The following is a 27,700-nucleotide window of genomic DNA, read 5'->3' as shown; positions in this document are numbered from 1 at the left end:
CATAAACAGTACTAAAATAATAAACATTTAAAAATATACATCTCCTGGGAAAGTTTGGTGCTTTAACATATTACAGCCATTTGTTTTTCAGCTGTCAAATCACAGACGTGATGTAAATATTCATTTTCCCATGGCAGAACAATGTCAATTGCATTACCATTTTGAAAACAAAGAATATTCTGAATGTGCTTCACAGAAAGTTCTACAATAGTTTGTTGAATAAAAATGTATTCTCTGAAATTGTTGCAAACAAATAAATAATTCACACAACGTCTTAAAATGTTTCTTTCTGGCTGCAATTAAAGCAGAATTAATAAAGAGACGAAAGAAGGTAGAAGTCATTTCTGCAGACAGATGGTGAAACCTCCACTCACAACACTTTCCCTGTGTATGCATCCCAATCCCCTATACGCAAAATTAAAGCACTTCAAAAGAGTGAATGCATTTCCCCCCCTTTCACGAGAACAGGAGCTAAGTCCTGCCTCTCTGCACTCAACTCAAAATATATCATTAAAACCTGTCTCACAAAAAAAATACAAAATAACCAAATATGGGCTCGCCTATTGATTTAAACTTTGATGGTTTAGATTCGAAAGCACAAAATGCTCAGGTGTAAACATGAAGCTAGACATGAAGCGAGACATGAAGCTAGACACAGCAACATTAGATTACCCTCTTTGGGCCTCACACTCTGAAACATATATTTTGGCAAGTGGATGTTAATCTTATGAATAAAAAAATATATATAAAAAATGCCAAGGAAACTTGGGGCGGCAGGGTAGCCTAGTTGTTAGAGCGTTGGACTAGTAGCCGGAAGGTTGCAAGTTCAACCCCCCGAGCTGACAAGGTACTGTCGTTCTGCCCCTGAACTGGCAGTTAACCCACTAGGCAGTCATTGAAAATAAGAATTGGTTCTTTAACTGACTTGCCTAGTTAAATAAAGGTAAAATTAAAATAAAATAAAAAAACTGGCATTACCATTTAAAAGGTCTCTTGAAATAGATATGTCTTAACCTCAAAATATTCTATACTGGTTAAATAAAAGGCTAAATGAAAAGAAATATGAAGAGTGGAAACTCAAGAGGGGTTTCCATTGTACTGCATGACCCTCAGCCCCTGGCAATGCAACCGAGATCATTATCCCATGATAAGATACAATCTTCCAGACAATTGAAATCAGGTCACAGAATTGAACCCAAACATTGAATTAATTAGCATTTGTTGGATGAGTTACTGTGCAAAACAAAAATGACAATGTATCAAGTCATGCAGAGAATTGGGCACATAAAAACAATAGAATAAAATGTAGAATAAAAAAATATACAATTTTTATGGCTTTAAAAATTGAGTTGCATGTTCTTTGTCCTGTCCATTTCAAATAGCCTATATGGCACACAATGCATTGCAGAGAGGCTACTGGGGAATTCCTTTGCGATTCAAAGTTCTGTCAGTGTATATTCGAATTCGCGTAGAGTATGCATGCGCCACTGAACTTTGATAAAAACCTTGTCAATCTAAACTCATGTCTCAGTTAAAACAATCATCACTTACACATTATCTTGGTTTCAAGAGCGTTGTGACTTATTTGGGCTATTTACACCAATACCTTGAATATCCATCCATCCTTCCTTCGTGCCGAGCCGGTGGCCTTAGCAAACCGTCACAACAAAGACAGCAACGCCGCAAATAAGGTATCGCCCTGTACTGTGTCCCTCAACCCCATGAGATCATCATTGATCGTTTGTGAGGAGATGACGTGGCACCAAATTGATGAGCTATAGGTTAGGGGTCACATCCCCCTCTACATACTGAGGAAACAAGCTTCACTTGACTCCCGCAAAACGTGGCACCGGCTTCCAGACATCTCAATTGAGCGTTGACTGACCAGTGCCACGGACCCATAGACCCCTGCCCCGCCCTGGTGTCACGGAGGAAGTAAGGGTGTCACAGGGTCCACATCTCTAATTGATGAGTGATGCTGAATAAGAGGCGCAATTTCACTTTTAACAAATGGCCTACTTCACAACAAACGTATGGCAAACAGACTGATAGAAATCACTGGGCCGTGATACCTGATTTCAAGTCGAACGCTCCTTATAGGACACATCACTGCACTCTATACTCCTCTGTAAACTGGTCATCTCTGTATACCTGTCGCAAGACCCACTGGTTGATGCGTATTTATAAAAAATCTCTTAGGCCTCACTCCCCATCTGAGATATCTACTGCAGCCCTCACCCTCCACATACAACACCCATTCTGCCAGTCACATTCTGTTAAAGGTACTCTAAGCACAGCCACATCTCTGGGTCGCTCGTCTTTTCAGTTTGCTGCAGCTAGCGACTGGAACGAGCTGCAACAAACACTCGAACTGGACAGTTTTATCTCCATCTCTTCATTCAAAGACTCAAGTCATGGACACTGACATTTGTGGCTGCTTTGTGTGATGTATTATTGTCTCTCCCTTCTTGGCCTTTGTGCTGTTGTATGTGCCCAATAATCTTTGTACCATGTTTTGTGCTTCTACCATGTTTTATTGCTACCATGTTGTCGTCATGTTGTGTTGCTACCATGTTGTGATATGCTGCCATGCTATGTTGTCTTAGGTCTCTTTATGTAGTGTTGGTGTCTTGTCGTGATGAGTGTTCTGTCCTATATTTTTAGATGATTTTTTATGTTTAATCCCAGCCTCCGTCCCTGCAGGAGGCCTTTTGGTAGGCCGTCATTGTAAATAAAAATGTGTTAACTTCTTATGGCTGCAGGGGCAGTATTGAGTAGCTTGGATGAAAGGTGCCCAGAGTCAACGGCCTGCTCCTCAGTCCCAGTTGCTAATATATGCATATTTTTAGTATTGGATAGAAAACACTGAAGTTTCTAAAACTGTTTGAATGATGTCCGAGTATAACAGAACTCATATGGCAGGCAAAAACCAGAGAAGAAATCCAAACAGGAGGTGGGAAATCTGAGGTTGGTCGATTTTCAACCCAGCCCCTATTGAATACACAGTGGGATATGGATGAAGTTGCACTTCCTAGAGCTTCCACTAGATGTCAACCGTCTTTAGAAACTTGAATGAGGCTTCTACTGTGTTGTGGAGCCGGATGGGAGCTCTTTGAGTCAGTGTTCTGGCAGAGATCCAGGTCCTGGTCACGCGCATTTCACATGATAGCGACCTGCGTTCTATGGCTTCTCTACAGACATAGGAATTCTCCAGTTGGAACTTTGAAGATTTATGATAACATCCTAAAGATCGATTCTATACTTAATTTGCCAAATTTCGTCAACCTGTAATATAACTTTTTGAAGTTTTCGTCCGACGTTCAGATGGACCTGCACGAGCGTTTGGATTTGTGTACTAAACGCGCCAACAAAAGTAGCTACTTGGACATAAATAAAATGGACATTATCATTTACATTACATTTAAGTCATTTAGCAGACGCTCTTATCCAGAGCGACGAACAAATCAAGCATTTATTGTGGAACTAGGATTCCTGGGAGTGCATTCTGATGAAGATCGTCAAAGGGAATATTTATAATGTGATTTCTGTTGACTCCAACATGGCGGATAATTTTATTTATTTTCTGGGCGATGTCTCAGATTGCATGGTATGCGTTTTCCGTAAATTTTTAGAAATCTGACACAGCGGTTGCATTAAGGAGGGGTATATTCATATTTCCATGTCTAACAATTGTATTTCTTGACATTTATAATAATGAGTATTTCTGTAAAATGATGTGGCTCTGCAATATCACCGGATGTTTTTGGATCTAGTGAACGTAACACGCCAATGTATATAAATATGAACTTTATCAAACAAAACATACATGTATTACGTAACATGAAGTCCTATGAGTGTCATCTGATGAAGATCAAAGGTGAGTGATTCATTTGATCTGTGTGCTTTTTGTGACTCCTCTCTTTGGCTGGAAAAATTGCTGAATTTCTGTGAGTTGGTGGTGGCCATACACAATCGCTTGTGGTGCTTTCGCTGTAAAGCCTATTTGAAATCGTACACTGGTGAGATTAACAAGATTACTTTTAAAACGGTATAAGGTACATGTGTTTGAGGAATTTTAAATTATGAGATTTCCCCTGCACTTTCACTGGCTGTTATCATATCATCCTGTTAATGGGATTGCAGCCCTATTAACTGACTTGCCAAGTTAAATAAAAGGTTAAATAAATAGGGAAGTAAAGTTCAGATCTTCTGTAGGTAGTCTGATGGATATAGTCTGCAGATATTCATCAAGGCATAGACTGACTCTGCCCTATAAGAGAGAGAGAGAGGAAGCAGGTGGAACACATGGGCATATTAACTACTAGTCACACTCAGACAAACCACGAAGCATCTCAGACAGCAGCAGGCTGGTGCCCAACTCCTGAGCCTTGGCTTCTTTCTCTATATCTGACTTTCCCCTGACACTGATATGAATACACTTCACACGCATGGTGGACTAGCTGAGACCGACTGGGGAACGGCACACATACCCTGGCCATGTGGCCTTTCCAGTAAAGATATCACCAATACCCCCCCACCCCGGCCTGCTCCACATTCTCATCTGTGCTTTCATACTTAAGGTTCAGTCCCAAATGGCACCCTATTCCCTAATACTTTTGACCAGGGCCATTTGGGACACAAACCTACCGACATCCACACTCCCCTGACAGCCCTGTCAACATGCTGAAGAGTGGGGGAGGGGAGAAATAGAAAAGAGGGGCGGGTAGAAGCCACGGAGAGAGAATGGGGGTTGACAGAAGAGGAAAAGGGGGGCTGTGGGGGAGTTGGCGTCCTCATAGGTTTGCTCCTAGCAGAACTCGGCTAGGCGAAGCAACCGTCATTCTTCCTAAAGGACTTCGGCTGACAAACGAGTAAAAAACAATATTACTGTTTGTCCTTAGAGCCACTATAGCAACATAACCAGTAACACTTCCTCAAAATAGTCTGAATTAATCTAAGGTAAATCAAGAAATCTGTTATTCATTGCCATTTTTGCAGAGGTCTTAGTTGCGCACTGTAACTAAGATGTTTGGTGCAGTACTTCAAGTGAAAAAAGTGCATAAACCAACGCTAATACTAATGCACTGGGGCGGCAGGGTAGCCTAGTGGTTAGAGCGTGGGACTAGTAACCGGAAGGTTGCAATTTCAAACCCCCGATCTGTCGTTCTGCCCCTGAACAGGCAGTTAACCCACTGTTCCTAGGCCGTCATTGAAAATAAGAATTTGTTCTCAACTGACTTCCCTAATTAAATTAAGGTAAAATAAAATAATAAAACTGCAGACAGTAGGCCCTAGCTGCACTGCAGACAGGTAGGCCCTAGCTGCACTGCAGACAGTAGGCCCCAGCTGCACTGCAGACAGTAGGCCCCAGCTGCACTGCAGACAGTAGGCCCCAGCTGCACTGCAGACAGTAGGCCCCAGCTGCACTGCAGACAGTAGGCCCTAGCTGCACTGCAGACAGGTAGGCCCTAGCTGCTCTCCTCTCGTTGAATGACAGCAAACACTTAATTGAAGAAACCTGTTCATACTCTCAACCAACAAAATGGGGCACAGACTTCAGCTATAGCTGAAAACACCCTTTCCAAACACCAAAACAAACAAGTCGTAATATATGTACAGTTGAAGTCGGACGTTTACATACACTTAGGTTTAAGTCATTAAAACTAATTTTTCAAACTGCACAAATTGTGTTAAAATATAGTTTTGGCAAATCGGTTAGGACATCTACTTTGTGGGTGACACGTAATTCTTCCAACAATTGTTTACAGACATGATTTCATTAGTAATTCACTACCACAATGCCAGTGGGTCAGAAATGTGCGTACACTAAGTTGACTGTGCCTTTAAACAGCTTGGGAAATTCCAGAAATTGGCATGGCTTTAGAAGCTTCTGATAGGCTAATTGACATCATTTGAGTCAATTGGTGGTGTACCTGTGGAAGTATTTCAAGGCCTCTCTTGTACTCCCTGTTCACCCACGACTGCGTGGCCACACACGCCTCCAACTCAATCATCAAGTTTGCGGACGACACAACAGTGGTAGGCTTGATTACCAACAACGACGAGACGGCCTACAGGGAGGAGGTGAGGGCCCTCGGAGTGTGGTGTCAGGAAAATAACATCACACTCAACGTCAACATAACTAAGGAGATGATTGTGGACTTCAGGTAACAGCAGAGGGAACACCCCCCTATCCACATCGATGGAACAGTAGTGGAGAGGGTAGCTAGTTTTAAGTTCCTCGGCATACACATCACAGACAAACTGAATTGGTCCACTCACACAGACAGCGTCGTGAAGAAGGCGCAGCAGCGCCTCTTCAACCTCAGGAGGCTGAAGAAATTTGGCTTGTCACCAAAAGCACTCACAAACTTCTACAGATGCACAATCGAGAGCATCCTGGCGGGCTGTATCACCGCCTGGTACGGCAACTGCTCCGCCCTCAACCGTAAGGCTCTCCAGAGGGTAGTGAGGTCTGCACAACGCATCACTGGGGGCAAACTACCTGCCCTCCAGGACACCTACACCACCCGATGTTACAGGAAGGCCATAAAGATCATCAGGGACATCAACCACCCGAGCCACTGACTGTTCACCCCGCTATCATCCAGAAGGCGAGGTGCATCAAAGCTGGGACCGAGAGACTGAAAAACAGCGTCTATCTCAAGGCCATCAGACTGTTAAACAGCCACCACTAACATTGAGTAGCTGCTGCCAAATCACTGACATTGACACTGACCCAACTCCAGCCACTTTAATAATAGGAATTGATGGGAAATGTAAATATATCACTAGCCACTTTAAACAATGCTACCTTATATAATGTTACTTACCCTACATTATTCATCTCATATGCATATGTATATACTGTACTCTATATCATCGACTGCATCCTTATGTAATACATGCATCACTAGCCACTTTAACTATGCCACTTTTACTTTGTCTACACACTCATCTCATATGTATATACTGTACTCGATACCATCTACTGTATGCTGCTCTGTACCATCACTCATTCATATATCCTTATGTAGATGTTCCTTATCCCCTTACACTGTGTATAAGACAGTAGTTTTGGAATTGTTAGTTAGATTACATGTTGGTTATCACTGCATTGTCGGAACTAGAAGCACAAGCATTTCGCTACACTCGCATTAACATCTGCTAACCATGTGTATGTGACAAATAATTTGATTTGATTTGAATTCAGTGCCCCTTTGCTTGACATCATGGGAAAAATCTAAAGAAATCAGCCAAGACTTCAAAATAAATTGTAGACCTCCACAAGCCTATTTTGACTCGCTGTGAGCGTTGGCTCAGGAAGTCCAAAACCAGCACCCACTTCTTAGACAGGGGGCTGGTTTTGTGGCTGTTGGACTTCCTGAGACAAAGCTCACAGCGAGTCAAAAATAGGTCCCCATGTGTCGGATATACGCAACAACAACACAGGCTCTCCTCAGGGATGTGTTTTGTCCCCACTTCTGTACATCTTGTACACTAATAGTTGTACTAGTTCCCATCCTGACAGACACCTCGTTAAGTTCGCTGATGACACTGCCTTGATCAGCCGGTTGCATGATGACGAGGAACATCATGGCCCGGTCCTAGATGACTTTGTAGAGTGGTGTGAGGAATCACACTTGGTCCTCAATACCAACAAGACCAAAGATGTGCATAGACTTCAGGAAGCGTACAACACCTACCTCTGCAACATCTATCAGAGGCTAGAATATAGAAATCGTAGAGGAATACAAATATCTGGGTGTCCTTTTGGAAAATAAGCTTCAGTGGAGTAAATGTACAGACCTGATCTACAAAGAGCCAAACAGAGACTGTACTTTCTAAAAAAGTTTGGTTCTTTTAATATAGACTGTACTATACTGACTCTGTTTTACAAATCCTTTATTGAGATTCTTAACTTTTTGTATTGTTTGTTGGTTTGGCAATGCCACTGTCAGCCAGAGAAATATGCTGAGAAGGATTATCACCACAGCAAGCAAGGTACTTGGAGTCAAACAGACCGGCCCTGGATGAGATCTTTAAGGTCAGGGCCCTCCGTAAAGGCTCACAAAATCATTTTAGACCCAAGCCACCCCCTGTACCTGGACTTTGAATTACCCCTCTGGGCGCAGGTATAGGGCACCCCTCATCAGGAAAAACAGAATGAGACAGAGACAATAATTTGTGCCAGGTGTGATATCCTTCCTAAATAGCTCAGGCGAATGTTCCCATTGACCCCGTAAGGTCAGCAGGCTCGTCTTTTTTTCTGAATTTTTTTATTTTTTATTTCTTATTTTTATTGGTGCGTAACTGTTATGAAAGTTGTATTGTCAATCTTGTTTTGTATTTCAACACCACTTTAAAATGTGTACATGACACTTCAACAAATTTTCCCCATGGGGACAATAAAGTCAGTAAGTCTGGTTCATCCTTGTATGTAAACTTCCGACTTCAAATGTACGAACTGTTGCTGAACGCAATGCGGAACAGATCCCAATCCACGTGATCGAAGCAGTCTTGAAGCGTGGACCGCTTCGATCTCGTGGATTGGGATATGTTCTGCATTGCGTCCAACAACAACATTGACGAATACGCTGAGTCGGTGAGCGAGTTCATTAGAAAGTGCATTGATGATGTCGTTTCCATAGCAACGATTAAAAACATTCCCAAACCAGAAACCGTTGATTGATGGCTGCATTCGCGTGAAACTGAAAGCGCAAACCACGGCAGTCAAAATTCTTGCTGTGTCTCTGAGGCTTTAAAGAGTATACCGACTGAGTTCCCACTCTCCTCCCATCAGATGCCTCTGCTCTTGGCAGCTTCGAAGAGCTGGATAACCGTGCTCACAGAGATTGAAAAGGCTTGGTCCCAATCTAATACAGACTAGTTTAGGAGTTCAACTTTGGATCAGCAGATGTTTTTTATCTGACTGTTTGGTGATTAGGCCTTGCCGGGTAGAGGACTGGTCCATCAGGTTTTAAATATGTGTACTCGCATGCAACTAGCTAGTCCTTGCTGTGTAAACTACATTTGGAGTAATCTACGTAGGCGTTTCTGTCCTAGATTCTGTCCCCATCGGTGCAATGCAGCCAACCAACACTTGAGTAAAACTATTTCTTTATACAGAACAAAACACAATTACTGGGTGAAATCCCACTGCCCACAATCAGCAAAGAGGTGTACCCAGAGGACTATTGGTTTCTGATCTGCACTGGGGTGGATTACAAAGGTTTGGGTTTCAACAGAAATAATCCCTGTCTACAAGTATTAAAACCCAAATCTGGCTTTAGAAACACCATAACAGAGGGAATGGTGCATAACAGCAAGGCTTTATTTACAATCTGGGAATACTTGAAGCAGATCGTTTTAAAAAAACAGCTTCCACAACCAGTTTAAGATATGACTAATCTCTCGACTAACAATGTGCACATGGAATTTTTCCAAATGGGGTAGGTTGTTTACTTGGAACTCAAGGTTATTCTAATGCTGTGGTAGAGTCATATATTTATACAAGATTCACATTTTATTAGAACAAAAAAAATGACTGTCATGCTGGAAATAATAGAATTTAGTTTCCTCAAGACAAACTAATCAAGACGTTCCATCTTCCTACAGAGGCCTCTAGCTACTGGGCTGTTAATAGTTGGGGAGTTGCCGTCCATCAGATTGCACATATTTACTGGGATGTCAGCTGATGTCATTGTTTGCTGCTGGAAAGCATGCCAGATAAAAATGAGATGGGATGATGGGATGTGTTGGGATGGGGGGGGGTTCAGCAGCAACAGCGCTGATCAGAGCTGCATGAATCTTAAGTAGTCCCATGTTGAGGGGGTCTTTGTTCCCAGACCACTGACGGGGGACACTCTCCCACTTTTCTTTTCCCTTCCTTTTGGCAGGAACATTTATCATTCTTCCAAACGAACAATTGTGCTACAACACTGACCAGCACAGGCAGAACAATGAACTACTAAATCTGGGGCCTCCGTCACCCCTAACGCTGGTTGCTAAGAAACCTTTGATCTGCCGGACAGCTTGTCAACAAGCTCATCACTTACTTACTGAATTCAAAACCAAAGTTTTCATTCTGCACACATGTAGAAATGCAGACAGACTTAAATTGTTATACAAAAACAGGCTGGTAAAGGCCTAGGTAGTAAAAAAAAAAAAAAAAAAAAAAAAAGAGGATTTGCCTCAGTACCAAAATGATCTGTTGGTTTTCAGCAATATTTTCTATGATTCTACATGCATTCAAACTTTAAAAATTAAACTGCTGTAATCCTACCACTGATGCAGAGGAATGTCTTCAATCTAGGGCCTGTGGATGAAACCAGTCCAACTCTACATACCCTAGCCTTGAAGGGGTTAACTTCTTTCTGTCGGGGTGCTGTGCGTGTGTGTGTGCTGATCACAGCTGTAACCATTGAGAACGGCATCGCTGACTCTGTGCACACTGCATGGCTCCAGTTAAGTAAAACTTACCGCACTATTTACCTGTATCGCATCAATGCAGGCAATTTATCTCAATCTGGATTTTTGACAGTGGTGCCGGCGGACCCGGTCGAGCTGTTTCTAGCTCCAAGCCAACTTTGCAGTACTTAGCTTTTTTTGCAAAAATAACGTGGACACTAAATTGTCGGTCACCCACCAGACACTCGACTTCTGGCCTGGATCCTGCTTGACCATTTGTTACTCTTCCTTCTGGGTAGGCTACAAGACCTTCCCCCATCCTCCCTTCAGCAAATCAGATCATGCCTCAATCCTGCGCATACCCGCCTATATGTAACCGATGTGAAATGGCTAGCTAGTTAGCGGTGGTGCTCGCTAATAGCGTTTCAATCGGTGACGTCACTCGCTCTGAGACCTTGAAGTAGTTGTTCCCCTTGTGGAGCGCTGGGTAACAAAACTTCGTGGGAGGCAGTTGTAGATGTGTGCAGAGGGTCCCTGGTTCGAGCCCAGGTAGGGGCGAGGAGAGAGAGACAGAAGCGATACTGTTACATATAGGTAGAAACTAAGCAGGAAGCACCCATGGTAAAAACAGTTCAATGTTGTTCTGACCAATCAGAATCGATTACAACTTCTCCAAACCCAAAACCCGTGGGTAGATGGTTGCATTCACGTAAAACTGAAAGCATTAGCTGCCGCATTTAACCATGGCTAAATGACTGGGAACTTGGAAGTGTACACAGACCAGCTATGACCTCCGTAAGGCAATCAGAGGAAAAACGATAGTACGAAGACAGTGGAGTCTCAATTAATTAGCTCAGACACGACACTTATGTGGCAGGGACTACAGACAATCACGGATTATAAAAGGGAGAGCCAGCCACGTCGGACACTGACGTGAGTAAACCCTTGCAAAGCTGCCAGCCCAGACAGCGTCCTCAGAGCATGTGCAGGCTAGCTGGCTGATCACGGACATACAGTTGAAGTCGGAAGTTTACTTAAACTAGTTTTAATGACTCCAACCCAAGTGTTTCAACCAATCCACAAATTTCTTGTTAACAAACTATAGTTTTGGCAAGTCGGTTAGGACATCTACTTTGTGCATGACAAGTAATTCTTCCAACAATTGTTTACAGACAGATTATTTCACTGGATCACAATTCCAGTGGGTCAGAAGTTTACATACACTAAATTGACTGTGCCTTTAAACAGCTTGGAAAATTCCAGAAAATGATGCCATGGCTTTAGAAGCTTCTAATTTACATAATTTGAGTCAATTGGAGGTGTACCTGTGGATGTATTTCAAGGCCTACCTTCACACTCAGTGCCCCTTTGCTTGACATCATGGGAAATCAGACATGAAAAACTAAAAACAATTGTATACCTCCATAAATCTGGTTCATCCTTGGGTGCAATTTCCAGACGCCCGAAGGACCACGTTCATCTGTACAAACAGTATGCAAGTACAAACACCATGGGACCACGCAGCAGTCACACCGCTCAGGAAGGAGACACATTCTGTCTCAGAGATGAATGTACTTTGGTGCGAAAAGTGCAAATCAATCCCAGAACAGCAGCAAATGACCTTGTGAAGATGTTGGAGGACACGGGTACAAAAGTATCTATATCCACAGTGAAACGAGTCCTATATCGACATAACCTGAAAGTCCACTCAGCAAGGAAGAATCCACTGCTCCAAAACCGCCATAAAAATGCCAGACTACGGTTTGCAACTGCACATGGGGACTAAAATCGCACTTCCTGGAGAAATGTCCTCCGGTCTGATGAAACAAAAATATAACTGTTTGGCCATAATTACCATTGATATGTTTGGCGGAAAAAAGGGAGAGGCTTGCAAGCCAAAGAACAACATCCCAACCGTGAACCACTGGGGTGGCAGCATCATGTTGTGGGGGTGCTTTGCTACAGGAGGGAATTGTGCCATTCACAAAATAGATAGCATCATGAGGTAGGAATATTATGTGGATATGTTGAAGCATCAGACATCAAGTTAAAGCTTGGTTGCAAATGGTTCTTCCAAATGGACAATGACTCCAAGCATACTTACAAAGTTGTGGAAAATGGCTTAAGGACAACAAAGTGAAGGTATTGGAGTGGCCATCACAAAACCCTGACCACAATCTGATAGAACATTTGTGGGCAGAACTGAAAAAGTGTGTACAAGCAAGGAGGCCTACAAACCTGACTCAGTTACACCAGCTCTGTCAGGAGGAATGGGCCAAAGTTCACCCAGGCTACCCGAGACGTTTAACCCAAGTTAAACAATTTAAAGGCAATGCTACCAAATACTAATTGAGTGTATGTAAACTTCTGACACACTGGGATTGTGATGAAAGAAATAAAAAGCTGAAATAAATAATTCTCTACTATTATTCTGACATTTCACATTCTTATAATAAATTGGTGATCCTAACTGACCTAAGATTAAGTGTCAGGAATTGTGAAAAACTGAGTTTAAATGTATTTTGCAAGGTGTATGTAAACTACAGATTATTGGGGGACCAAAAAAGCTGATAACGGAATCGGGCAATTTTTTATTTATTTGTAACAATGACAATTACAACAATACTGATGAAAACTTAATATAATACATCAATAAAATCAATTTAGCTTCAAGTAAATAATGAAACATGTTCAATTTGGTTTAAATAACGCAAAAACAAAGTGTTGGAGAAGGAAGTAAAAGTGCAATGTAAGAAAGCTAACGTTTCAGTTCCTTGCTCAGGACATGAGAACATATGAAAGCTGGTGGTTCCTTTTAACATGGGTCTTCAATATGCCCAGGTAAGAAGTTTTAAGTTGTAGTTATTATAGGAATTATAGGACTATTTCCCTCGATACCATTTGTATTTCATTAACCTTTGACTATTGGATGTTCTTATAGGCACTTTAGGATTGCCAGTGTAACAGTATAGCTTCCGTCCCTCTCCTCGCTCCTCCCTGGGCTCGAACCAGCAACACAACGACAACAGCCACCATTGAAGCAGCGTTACCCATGCAGAGCAAAGGGAACAACGACTAGAAGGCTCAGAGCGAGTGACGTTTGAAACGCTATTGGTGCACGCTAACTAGCTAGCCATATCACTGAGTTACACCAGTCTCATCTCGGGAGTTGATAGGCTTGATGTCATAAAACAGCGCAATGCTTGACGCACAACGAAGAGCTGCTGGGAAAATGTACGAAAGTGCTGTTTGAATGAATGTTTACGAGCCTGCTTCTGCCTACCACCGCTCAGTCAGATACTTAGATACTTGTATGCTCAGTAAGATTATATGCACCGCAGGACACACTAGATAATATCTAGTAATATCAACCATGTGTAGTTAACTTCTGATTATGATTGTTTTTTATATGTTTTTTATATGATATTTTATATGATAAGTTTAATGCTAGCTAGCAACTTACCTTGGCTAACTGCATTCACGCAACAGGCAGTCAGTCTCCTTGTGGAGTGCAACGAGAGAGAGGCAGGTCGTTATCGCATTGGACTAGTTAACGGTAAGGTTGCAAGATTGGGTCCCCCGAGCTGACAAGGTCAAAATCTGTCGTTCTGCCCCTGAACAAGGCAGTTAACCCACCGTTCCTACTTTGTCATTGAAAATAAGAATGTGTTAACTGACTTGCCTAGTTAAATAAAAAAAGGTATAAAAATATATATAAATAAAATAGGCATATCGGCGCCCAAAAACACAGATTTCCGATTGTTATGAAAACTTGAAAATCGGCACTAATTAAATCAGTCGACCTCTAATTCACATGACGCCATGTGCTAAAACAGACTGAGGAAGGTAGTGTAATAAACAACCAGAGATTAGCACTAAAAGTAGTCAAAGGAGTAGCCCACAACAAGGAAAAGTCCAGGTAAAAATACACGTTATCTAGTCCTTGGCCTTTATCCTAATCTGACTTTGGAAGTTTCCAGATAAAAATGCTTACAGAGACACCCTTGTTAAATTGATGGGTCATGTGACAAAGTGCTAGAACCACCCCCCTCTAACTAAGTGGTCACTATTGTCTAGACATGTACATTGAACCTAGTTGGTTAGCTTTAGGGACCTGCAGTCGTAAGTCAGCATTTCATGCATGTTGGCTTGCTATGACGTTTTTACTGTAACTATGGGTTGGGATTATGGTGCATTCTTTAGCTAGCTAGCTACGTCTAAACAAAAGACCACATCGCCAGATGATTACAAGACCCTGCCAGGTGGCCGTAAACACACCCCAGACACACCTGATTTTTATGACCCATCAAGTTATCAGCAAAACAATGAACCAAAATCCCAACCCATAACAGTACAAACTGATTGTCATAGCTAGCCGCCATGAATGAAAATATGCAGTATGTATCCGCAGGTTGCTAAAGTCAACCAACAAAGTTATAACTAGCAATGCAAATGGCGTTGTGAGATACTAATAATATTACTACTACACATTTCATACACGTAATGTTAGCTAGCGAGCCAGCAAGCAAATGTTCGCTAGCTAGTCAACAGTACATTGTAACTTGCAATGAAAATTACAAAACAAATAAATATCTGAATAAGTAGATAGATTCTTACACATGGATGAACGCTTCACAGCAGCGTCTTTTCCGTTTGGTTTGTAGCTACACTATAGATACTTCTGTGTATGTGGACATTTCGTCAAATAAGTGGATTCCGAATCACATTTCACCATATGGCATTCCGACGGACGTCTCTGGGGTCGGCAGATGCCAGGAGAACACAACCTGTCCCAATGCATAGTGCCAACTGTAATGTTTGGTTGAGGAAGAATAATGGTCTGGGGCTGTTTTTCCATGTTCGGGCTAGGCCCCTTAGCTCCAGTGAAGGGAAATCTTAACACTACAGCATTCAATAACATTGACGATTCTGTGCTTCCAATTTTGTGGTAACAGTTTGGGGAAGGCCCTTTCCTGTTTCAGCATGACAATTCCCCCCGAGCACATAGCGAGGTCCAAGATCGGTGTGGAAGAACTTAACTGGCCTGCCCTGACCTCAAACACCTTTGGGATGAATTGGAACGCTGACTGTGAGCCAGGCCTAGTCGCTCGACATCAGTGCTTGGATCTCACTAATGCGCTTCTGGCTGAACGGAAGCAACTTCCCACAGCAATGTTCCAACGTCTAGTGGGAAAGCCATCCTAGAAGAATGGATGATTTGGGGGGGGGGGGGGGGCGCCATATTGACACCCATGACTCTGGAATTAGATGGTCGACGAGCAGGTGTCCATATTCTTTTGGTCATGTAGTGCAGCTCCAGCTTGTTTGGCCAGTTGTGTCAAGTCACTCCGGGTCACACTGGCTGTGTGCAGAAAGTAGTACATCACAACTTTTTCCCACTGATCTTTGTCGACAATTCAATTCAGGGCAGAAATGTTGTTGGGAGCAGTACCAACAATTTCACGATTCTCCATGGCCTCAAATCAAATGTTATTTCTCACACTCTCCGAATACAACAGGCGTAGTAGACTTTCCCGTGAAATGCTTACTTTCCAGCCCTTAACCAAAAATGCACTTCAAGAAATAGAGTTAAGAAAATATTTACTATATAAAGTCAAATGACATAATAACTAGGCTATATACAGGGGGTACCGGTACCAAATCAATGAGCAGGGTACAGGTTAGTCTAGATAATAAACAGAGAGTTGCAACAGTGTAAAAACAAGGGGGGGGGGGGGGGGGTAAATAGTCCAGTGGCCATTTGATGAATTGTTCAGGAGTCTTATGGCTTGGGGGGTAGAAGCGGTTCAGAAGTCTTTTGGACCTAGACTTGGCGCTCCGGTACCACTTGCCATGCGGTAGCAGAGAGAGCAGTGTGACTGGAGTCTTTGACCAGGTTTTGGACCTTCCTCTGACACCTCATCCTAGTCCTGGATGTCAGGAAGCTTGGCCCCAGTGATGTACTTACGTGGTATCTTTCAAAAAAGGTTGAAATAGCCAGGATTATCTTTTACACCTGCATTGTTTGCTGTTTGGGGTTTTAGGCTGGGTTTCTGTACAGCACTTTGAGATATCAGCTGATGTACGAAGGGCTATATAAATCAATTTGATTTGATATCTACACATACTGAGCAGCTCATGTTATAGACAGAAGCGTGCTATATGGCAGACCAAGCCAAAACTCATCTCTCAGCATAACAAGCCCATCCATTATCTCAGCTAATCAATGCCTAGAGCAGGAAGGTTCCTGACATTTTCTGTACCTAAACCAACCAGTCACTTTACATTTGATTTGCATTTACAGACAGCATACACATTTGTTATTAAGGCAAAAGGCATTTCTGCCCCACAACACATTAAAAAATATGTTGAAATGCCTCTCGTGTGAAGTAGTGACGTGCGACAGATGCCTAGCTTCTTGAAAACAGGTCGCATATTCATTCTCTCCCTATCCCAGTTCCCACTTGCTTCAAGATGTCCACCGTTGTTCCTGTACCTAAGAAAGAATAGGTAACTGAACTAAATTACTAAATCGCCCCATAGCACTCACTGCTGTCATTTTGAAGTAGTAGTAGTGAAGTCCCTGTTTCAAGTTTGCTGACGACAACAGTGGGAGGCCTGATTACCAACAACACTGAGACAGCCTACAGGGAGGAGGTGAGGGCCCTGGTGGAGTGTTGCCAGGTAAATCATCACTCCTTCAACATCAACAAAATGAAGGTCCTGATCGTGGACTACAGGAGACCGCAGAGAAGGCACAAGCCCATCCACATCAACGGGGCCGCAGTAGAGAGGGTTAAAAAGCATCAAGTTCAAAGCGACCTGAAAAACAGTCCTTCACACTGACAGACTGTCACCGCCTGGTACGGCAACTGTAGGGCTCCCCAGAGGGTGGTGCGGTCAGCTCAACTCAACTCATCATCAGGGGCACACTGCTAGCCCTCCAGTACATCTACAGCACCCGATGTCACAGGAAGGCAAAGAAGATCGTCAAGGACCTCAGCCACTCTTCCCACGACCTTAAAAAAAAACTGTCACTAGCCAGTTACCACCCGGTACCTTACCCTGCACTTTAGAGACTGCTGCCCTAATTTACAGAGTCATTGGAAACTGGGCACTTTAATGTTTTCATAACATTTTACCCACTTTATATGTATATACTGTATTTGAGTCATGGCTCATCCTATATAACTACTACTGTACACACCTTTCCTATTCATATACTGTCCACACACACAGTACTAGTCAAAAGTTGACTCATACTTACATTCAAGGGTTCTTTATTTTTACTATTTTCTACATTGTAGAATAATAGTGAAGACAACAAAACTATGACATAACACACATGGAATCGTGTAATAACCAAGTGTTAAACAAATCAAAATATATGTTATATTTGAGATTCTTCAAAGTAGCTACCCTTTGCCTTGACAGCTTTGCACACTCTTGGCATTCTCTCAACCAGCTTCATGAGGTAGTCACCTGGAATGCATATCAATCAACAGGTGTGCCTTGTTAATTTGTGGAATTACTTTACTTAATGCATTTGAGCCAATCAGTTGTGTTGTGACAAGGTAGGGGTGGTATACAGAAGATAGCCCTACTTGGTAAAAAGACGAAGTCCATATTATGGCAAGAACAGCTCAAATAAGCAAAGAGAAATTACAGCCCATTGTTACTTTAAGACATGAAGGTCAGTCAATGCGGAAAATGTAAAGAATTTTAAAAAGTTTCTTCAAGTGCAGTAACAAAAACCATCAAGTACTATGATGAAACTGGCACTCATGAGGACCGCCACAGGAAAAGGAGACCCAGAATTACCTCTGCTGCAGAGGACAAGTTCATGAGTTACCAGCCTCAGAAATTGCAGCCCAAATAAATGCTTCAGTGTTCAAGTAAGACATCTCAACATCAACCGTTCAGAGGAGACTGCATGAAGCAGGCCTTCATGGTCGAACTGCTGTAGAGAAACCACTACTGAAGGACACCAATAAGAAGACTTGTTTGGGCCAAGAAACCCGAGCAATGGACATTAGACTGGTGGAAATTGGTCTCTTGGTCTGATGAGTACAAATTTGAGATTTTTGGTTCCAACCGTCGTGTCCTTTGTGAGACGCACAGTAGGTGAACGGATGATCTCTGCATGTGTGGTTCCCAACGTGAAGCATGGAGGAGGTGGTGGGATGGTTTGGGGTGCTTTTCTGGTGACACTGATTTATTTAGAATTCAAGGCACAATTAACCAGCATGGCTAACACAGCATTCTGCAGCTATATGCCATCCCATCTGGTTTGTGCTTAGTGGGACTATCATTTGTTTTTCAACAGGACAATGACCCAACACACCTCCAGGCTGTGTAAGGGCTATTTGACCAAGAAGGAGAGTGATGGAGTGCTGCATCAGATGACCTGGCCTCCACAATCACCTGACCTCAACCTAATTGATGGTTTGGGATGAGTTGGACCGCAGAGTGAAGGAAAAGCAGCCAACAAGTTCTCAGCACGTGGGAACTCCCTCAAGACTGTTAAAAAAGCATTCCATGTGAAGCTTGTTGAGAGAATGCCTAGAGTGTGCAAAGCTGTCATCACGGCAAATAGTAGCTACTTTGAAGAATATCAAATATATTTTTTAATTTGTTTAACACATTTTTTGGTTACTGCATGATTCCATGTGTTAGTTTTGATGTCCTCATTGTAGAAAATAGTAAAAATACTTGAATGAGTAGGTGTCCAAACTTTTGACTGGTACGTATATATATTTATATTCCAGACTATGACAATGCTCGTTCAGATAAGTTCATAAAATAATTCAGGTCGTTGGATGATGTGTGTTGTTATTGAGTTGCTAGATATTGTTGCCCTTTTGGAGCTTCATCTGCGATGACATCTGCAAAACTGGGCCCCCCGAGTGGCGCAGCGGTCTAAGGCACTGCATCGCAGTGCTAGAGGCTTCACTACAGACGCGGTTCGATCCCGGGCTGTCTCGCAGCCGGCCGCGACCAGGAGACTGAGCACAATTGGATATCAAGTTAACAAAACATCTGCAAAACTGTGTACGCGACCAATAAACTTTGATTCGTCCATATAGCCCAGCTCTGTCACCCCCACATACTTCAGGGATACATACAGTATATCCCTAAGAATAGAGATGTCTCAGGTGTTAGACTAAGATGACATGGTATCAAAACTGTGCAACATAGCTACAGTATGATTAGGTATGAGGCAGATGATTCCAACGGGGTAGTTGGTTAAAACTCTAGAGGGAACAATTAGTGTTAAAGTGACTTGACAATTAGATGCCAGAAACGTGACAAGCTAGCATTTTATTGCCTCCATTTCAACATAAGAGTATTATATAGGCTACAGAGAAACTCCAGCATTCCAATGGAAAATAACAAGCAAGCCAGCCAGCCAGCAGCAACAAGCGAGCCAGCCAGCCAGCAGCAACAAGCGAGCCAGCCAGCCAGCAGCAACAAGCGAGCCAGCCAGCCAGCAGCAACAAGCGAGCCAGCCAGCCAGCAGCAACAAGCGAGCCAGCCAGCCAGCAGCAACAAGCGAGCCAGCCAGCCAGCAGCAACAAGCGAGCCAGCCAGCAACAAGCGAGCCAGCCAGCCAGCCAGCAACAAGCGAGCCAGCCAGCCAGCCAGCAACAAGCGAGCCAGCCAGCCAGCCGCAACAAGCGAGCCAGCCAGCCAGCCGCAACAAGCGAGCCAGCCAGCCAGCCAGCAGCAACAAGCGAGCCAGCCAGCCAGCCAGCAGCAACAAGCGAGCCAGCCAGCCAGCCAGCAGCAACAAGCGAGCCAGCCAGCCAGCCAGCAGCAACAAGCGAGCCAGCCAGCCAGCCAGCAGCAACAAGCGAGCCAGCCAGCCAGCCAGCAGCAACAAGCGAGCCAGCCAGCCAGCCAGCAGCAACAAGCGAGCCAGCCAGCCAGCCAGCAGCAACCAGCCAGCCAGCCAGCAGCAACAAGCGAGCCAGCCAGCCAGCCAGCAGCAACAAGCGAGCCAGCCAGCCAGCCAGCAGCAACAAGCGAGCCAGCCAGCCAGCCAGCAACAAGCGAGCCAGCCAGCCAGCAGCAACAAGCGAGCCAGCCAGCCAGCAGCAACAAGCGAGCCAGCCAGCCAGCCAGCAGCAACAAGCGAGCGAGCCAGCCAGCAGCAACAAGCGAGCCAGCCAGCAGCAACAAGCGAGCCAGCCAGCAGCAACAAGCGAGCCAGCCAGCAGCAACAAGCGAGCCAGCCAGCAGCAACAAGCGAGCCAGCCAGCAGCAACAAGCGAGCCAGCCAGCAGCAGTGAACATAACAAATGAAGAAGATGCAAATGAGGCCCCATGAGAATCACATGTGTCTTCTGGGAGAAAACAGAACGGTTAGTGCTACATCACATGGGGTGGAGGTTATACCAGGCTGGGTTAGTGCTACATCACATGGGGTGGAGGTTATACCAGGCTGAGTTAGTGCTACATCACATGGGGTAGAGGTTAGACCAGGCTGGGTTAGTGCTACATCACATGGGGTAGAGGTTATACCAGGCTGGGTTAGTGCTACATCACATGGGGTGGAGGTTATACCAGGCTGGGTTAGTGCTACATCACATGGGGTGGAGGTTATACCAGGCTGAGTTAGTGCTACATCACATGGGGTGGAGGTTATACCAGGCTGGGTTAGTGCTACATCACATGGGGTGGAGGTTATACCAGGCTGGGTTAGTGCTACATCACATGGGGTGGAGGTTATACCAGGCTGAGTTAGTGCTACATCACATGGGGTGGAGGTTATACCAGGCTGGGTTAGTGCTACATCACATGGGGTGGAGGTTATACCAGGCTGGGTTAGTGCTACATCACATGGGGTGGAGGTTATACCAGGCTGGGTTAGTGCTACATCACATGGGGTGGAGGTTATACCAGGCTGGGTTAGTGCTACATCACATGGGGTAGAGGTTAGACCAGGCTGGGTTAGTGCTACATCACATGGGGTGGAGGTTATACCAGGCTGGGTTAGTGCTACATCACATGGGGTAGAGGTTAGACCAGGCTGGGTTAGTGCCAACTTCCTCCATACCTCCACCCCATATGATGTAGCACTAACCTTACACTAGCTCCCTCTTCCTCTTTCTGCCTCTTGGCATGCAAAGCATTGCCTGGGTGGGGAAAGTGTAATATAAAGGCACACTAACATGGTGATATCCTCTTACTTCATCCCACAAAACAGGCACGAGAGAAGACAGTGGACGCTTTCTTGTAACCTTCATGCAGACAATGGGAACAAGAACTTACTTGTCTGTCATGGCTTCAACTAGCGAATATTGATTCATGAAACGGCCTTTTCTGTCCTGCACAGTAGCTTGAAACAGGGGAGTGAAGGATGAGATGGTTTACATCACAGATCTGTGAAGGGAGAGAAGAGGAGGACAGGGAGAGGAACAGTGAGTTCATATGAAACAATTAAACATCAACGGCTTTACATTTGTCATTTATAAAATTCTACTTGCTGACATGGAACTCACAACACCCTTTCTTTTCATGAGAAAAAAAAACATGCATATACTTAACTAGAAAACCTAAAATGCCCTTTTTTAAATGGCCCAGGAGGTATTTTTCTTGCTTGTAATATGGACACCAGGCTTCTCTGGAGCACATATTACAACACCCTGTGTTTCAGCACAAAAGACATTTGAACAGGCTGGGGATAACTTGCAGACAAGCCTGACTTGCTCACAATTAGCAAAGGCAAGGATTGGTCTTCAACTTGTGGGGGATACAGTTGCCATGGCTACCAGCGCAGCTGAAGCTGCCAAGCATAAATTGTGTTTCTAGCACAGAGAAATCCACCAGGCAACCAGACGGCTGGAAAGAGTGGTCTAGGATATACTTTGGGGCATAAATTGCAGAAACGTTTCGTTAAATCAAATTTCACCACAACAAAATGTCATTACCTGATGAAAATGCATTACACCATCCAGTGTACATGCGGTTGCTATGGTTGCATCAATGTTAACAGTCATCACGTGGTGCAATATGTACACAAGGGTTAGGAAGGCACTTGACGACAGTACACAAAGCATTTCTTTATGTATGCCAATGACGCCATTGTTAGTATAGTGATGTAAAATGTGTTCTTTACTACTGCAGTTGTATCATAAATCTAATCCTATAGACTTTATCCTGCAATAGAGCTCTGATATTTAAAAAATACATGAAAAACCTGCTCAATATTGGATTTTCATTAGGATGTTGGTGACAACTCTTTACCACGTGTTTATTCTTAGATCTCTAAACGGTGTTCTCGCTGTACAGTAATGCATCAGCAGAATCAGCCATAAGTCTATCAGCTCATCTTTACATAAAAACATTACAATAGTAACACATTAGCTAAATAGATTAGGCCCATCCACATGTCAACACATACGCAAAGAAGTCTCCAACACTTATCCTGAAGAGGGATAGGTAGATAAAAAAAAATCAGCTAGATGGGTTTTCACTCTTTTAGCCTACAAAACAGGGCCTGGCTACTGCCATTGTCAGCAAGTAAACATACAATAGGCCTTTTGACAATTACACTGGTCTTCTGACATTACGCCGTGATCACCCACCACATGTAGGTCAAGATCTACTTCACCACCTAATCAAAAGCCATGTTAAAAAGCTATAATGGTTTAGGACTGCTGGTGTGGATACCATAACAGAGATGCTCCTAGGGATAACGTGTACTGTTGGAGCTGATCTAGGATCAGGTCCATAACAAATCTGATTCATTATGACTTAATGCCGGGCATACAGTACATGATTTCACCACAAAAATGCGTCACTGTTTTTGCAGTCACTACATTTTCACAAATCGGGGTGGAATCCTATGAACTTGGGCTAGGATCAGTATGTCTGGACTGGGGTCTTTTTAGTGGGTTAAGGACACACCGATGATGGCTGTTCCCCTTCTACAGACCCCTGTCAGATGTCCTGAGCATTTTCTAATATTTTTGGTTTTGCATCTTGTAGTAGGAGCAGTGCTACAACTTAAATTGGACAAGGCCTACTGCCAGTAGCCAATTAGCGCTCAGCGTGCGAGATCAAAACAATGATGACCAAGAGGAAATCAACAACACCTAGTAGCTGTGGTATCTAGTGACAACCTGTGCCAACATTATATATCGTAAACATTCATTTTTTTGTCATCTTCATTTAAGATTAAAGGTTAGGCATAAGGTTAGCAGTGTGGTTAAGATACGTTTTAAAATCTGATTTTAAGAAAATAAAATGTAGAAATAGGCAGGTTTAGCCATAATTAATGAGATTGACACACAATACACCATACTGATCAAGTGAAAGCAGTTTTTTTAAACACAAAAATAACTAATTTACTTAAATATTCAGACCCGTTGCTATGAGACTTGAAATTTAGTTTCATTGATCATCCTTGAGATGTTTCTACATCTTGGAGTCCACATGTGGTACATTCAATTGATTGGACATTATTTGGAAAGGCACACACCTGTCTGTATAAGGTCCCACAGTTGCCAGTGCAAAAACTAAACCACAAGGTCTAAAAAGAGCTGCGAAACAGGATTGTGTCGAGGCACAGATCTGGGGAAGGGTACCAAACAATTTCTGCAGCATGGAAGGTCCCCAAGAACAGTGGCCTCCATCATTCTGAAATGGAAGAAGTTTGGAACCACCAGTTTGGAACCACCAAGATACTTCCTAGATCCAGCCAAACTGAGCAATGGAGGGAGGAAGTCTCTGAAAGTCCTGGAGGACCAGCCAGAGCCCGAACCCGATGGACATATCAGGAGAGACCTGAAAAATATCTGTGCGGAGACACTCCCCATCCAACCTCAAAGAGCTCGAGAGGATCTGCAGAGAAGAAATGGGAGAAACTCTCCAAATATCCTGGGGTTGAGGATGAACGGAATGAAAGATCTGGGACAAGAAAACATTTATTAGGGAAATATGTGGGCAAGTCCAAGTTGTTACGACTTTAGAGGTTGTGTATGCCCAGTATAAAAAGCAAAACAGATCCTACTCAGATGCTTGATAAATACAGACCCAGACAGCCTCTAGCTGTGGAACCTGGAGCTAATGACTGGTTCTCAGGGGGGGGGGGGGGGGACCATCCTGGCTGCTGGCTGTCATCTAGAGTTCCTGTCTGCATCCGTCCACCTCGTTAGTGAGTTTAGGATGTCTGATGCAGTCTGCCTGCCCTGGGACATGGCTTGAGATTAGATTCCTATGGCGTTCCAAATTAACAGCCATGTCTTAGGGCAAGTGGTCTGCCTCCAGTCCCCTCGGTGCTCCTCCCAGTCAAGACAGGCCCTCTCTTTACAATAACATAAGGCAGCAGAATGGCTGACATTCTTCAACTAGGTCTATGCTCCTGGTCCTACCTCTATAACTCAGTAAAGCTCAAATCTCCTCTGCAATATACAGGCCTCCTTTTTGTCTTTTTTTGTCCACGCCAGCCCCTCCCCATAAGCAATTAAGCGTTCAATTCTTCTGTAAGAAAAAAAATGTAAGAAAAGAAACATTGACCTGTGCCTGCCAACATTTGTATGGGTCTCTTGGGCGGGCAGATTAGACTACCCCAGAACGTGTGGGGCGATAAAATGTGCGGCAACCACTATTTTCTCCAATCAATCTCCTACTGCCCATCATAGAAAAGTTTGAAATATGCAGAGATAGCAGAGGGTTTTCCCACAATGCAGTTGTTCATGAACCAATTGTCAAAGTGCTCAGTGCTGCAGACACCAATGAAAAAAGGCAAGCGCTGCAGTTTGCCTTGGAGAGGAAACTCCATTAAAGTATGCCCAAGGGGAAAAAAGCAACTTAAAAGGGTAGGCCTGTGGAATTTTAACAATATATCTTGAAATCTGCATAGAATTCATGTGTAAATTAGTTTCAGGTATCAAAGAGCTTCCAAGGAAACTCTGCAGACGTTGAAGTCAATTCAGTTGTTTTCCTTTACCTTAGTTCAACCATCATCTAGGTGATTGTTCTATTTTATAAAGATCTGTCCAATAGAATTCATGGAGGCTCATCAAGAAATGTGAATTTCACTAACACAGCAGGAATTCAAAAGATATATATATATACACAATAATTAATTAAACAAAAGGGGGACCCAACCAACATCTGATAAACACAGACATCCACACAAAAAAAAAAGATGAAAATCCAAATTCTTGACATTTTCCAGTCTGTACATGTAGGATTAAAAACGGAAAAGAATGGTGTGGTGTCAAATCACACATCACTTGATCACGTGATGTTTAAAGATGGCACATGAATGACAAAAGGCTGCATGGCTATCTGTTCTGTGCTACCACTGCTATTTTGGAGAATGGAGAGCTCCGAGGCACGAGCCCAGAGTCTTTGAAGTGCAGCGATAGCACTTGAAAAGACGTTAACTGGCTTTGATCTTGTGAAGCAAGGCAACACTGACTGGGCTGGCTGCTGCCAACGAAAATAGTATCCCCCATACCCAATAATGAGGTGGAAAACAAGCATCTCTACAGGGAGAGACCAAAAAAATACCAACTTCCTTGTCAGGGTAAAATAATAACACACAGCAAGTAGCTTCACAACTTTTTCCATGTCCTGCCGTAACAAAACCTCAAATAGGAATAGGTCACTTCAGAAAAGAAATCACATCTGTATAGCCTGGTAGAGGAAAGACAGAACGGCTGTTTCCTTTTAGAGCCTGTACAAATGTACCCCTTGCAGATCTAACTACTGGTAAATCAACAGTCAATAAGCTCATTTAAAAAAAGGCATAAATATTATTGTAACTAAAGAGTATAAGAATCAAGTGGAATACCTCACCACCGATAGTACAGTAGTGCTAAACAGTTTTTTTTTTTTTTATCACATGCAGGCATCAGATTTCATTAGAAACAAAACCACTGAATAATTCAACATTCAGACAGAGAAAATAGGTTAAAAAAAATACTAAAACCATATGCATAAGCTTACTTCGAATGTGGAGCGTAGTAGTCGACTTCCAAAGACACACTGATCGTGACATGTTCTCAACAAAGAGTTATTGGTCACATTATGCTGCTTCCGTCCAGGGTCTGTTGTCCCATGCAAGTCCTGGTAGTATTTATGATAAGGGACTCTTACCAAGCTCTGTAGCCCAGTCAGAAGCTCCTCCAGCTGGGGAGAGTAGCAGTTGGGAGGTGGCTCCACTCTTCACAATCCCCTACCAAGATGTTAGCATGACCAGTGACAACACTGCTGACAATGACAAAGAGAAAAAAACAAATACAAGCATCCAAAGGCAGTAGCCACCTCTTTCTAGAGACGGTAGTCACCTCCTCTTTCCAGCCATACCGCTCCTTCCTTCCTCACCAGCAACAATTAATTATTCAACCCAGTCTGTCCAAAAAATGCGACAGAAATAAGAATAGGAGGGAAAACCCCACTCATCCAACACACAGAGAGCAGAGCAGCCTTGCCTCTTTGGCAGCCCTACCTTAACAATAGGAGTATCTAGTGGACTTGCCTGCCTTCCCTCTGTCAAGGCAGTCAAGCGGTGCACGTTGTGGAGCGATAGCGCTGAAATCTCTCTCGCCTCTGGAATGCACACAATTTCAGGAGGAGGAGGGGGGGGGGGTTTCTCTGAGTGAGTGTCTATTGTTTAAAAGGGTCGTTCTGCGATCCTTAGCAGGCAGGGTGAATAGGGATCAGTATTCCAGCTGCCCTCTTTCAGCAGTAAATCCTATTGTAACCCAAGGTGCTCTGGTGCTGCCACAGTGAGGGAAACAGGAGGGGGGGGGGGGTTATATCAGAGCATAATTTAACAGAGGTTAGTGTCCACCCACATGAGTAGAGCACTTGTTATAGGTTAAAGATTGACAAGTTGATTGACAACGGTGTGGACTTCATCTGCAAAGGGCGGTGGACATGCCAGTGACGGAATGTACTGTACGCACAAAACTCCACTTCTTTCAGCCACACTGGAACCTGTTCAAAACACTGTCAACAGCACTGAGCTTCACTGAGCTTGGACTCTCTCCCCTACCCTCCGTGATATCCATCCTCTTGGCTTCAGCCGTTAGATCTGAGACTTTTTCATTTTTTGGAGTTCTGTTGTTTTCCTTCGGGAAGGGGGCCAGGAGTTGCCAGGACAACCATAAATACTCTTGGAAATGGAAACCATTGTTACACTGACTGAAGGCATTTGTAAGACTGAATGTTGCGATAATGGCCATAAAGTATAACACATGACAGTTGGGTTTCTTTCGCACATTTGCATCAAGCGGTTTTACACATTTGCATCAAGCGTTTGTTTTACACT

The 27,700-nt window shown here is 43.5% G+C and overlaps 1 protein-coding gene across 9 annotated transcripts in view; it reads right to left on the bottom strand.

Annotated features, from left to right (window-relative positions):
- The window catches only part of sema4d (sema domain, immunoglobulin domain (Ig), transmembrane domain (TM) and short cytoplasmic domain, (semaphorin) 4D), an 88,974-nt gene that overhangs the window by 49,825 nt on the left and 11,449 nt on the right, over window positions 1-27,700 (bottom strand). For 5 of the 9 annotated variants that reach the window (XM_046305123.1, XM_046305130.1, XM_046305126.1 and 2 more), the window contains exon 2: window positions 21,685-21,795. In XM_046305123.1, the coding sequence (XP_046161079.1) occupies window positions 21,685-21,722 (38 nt within the window). In that variant the 5' untranslated portion in view covers window positions 21,723-21,795. The other 4 variants (XM_046305127.1, XM_046305124.1, XM_046305125.1 and 1 more) reach the window with 3 other exon arrangements.

This window comes from Oncorhynchus gorbuscha, linkage group LG16 (genome assembly GCF_021184085.1).
Source record: "Oncorhynchus gorbuscha isolate QuinsamMale2020 ecotype Even-year linkage group LG16, OgorEven_v1.0, whole genome shotgun sequence".
Classification (NCBI taxonomy): Eukaryota; Metazoa; Chordata; class Actinopteri; order Salmoniformes; family Salmonidae; genus Oncorhynchus; species Oncorhynchus gorbuscha.
This window is presented reverse-complemented; position numbering and strand designations above follow the sequence as displayed.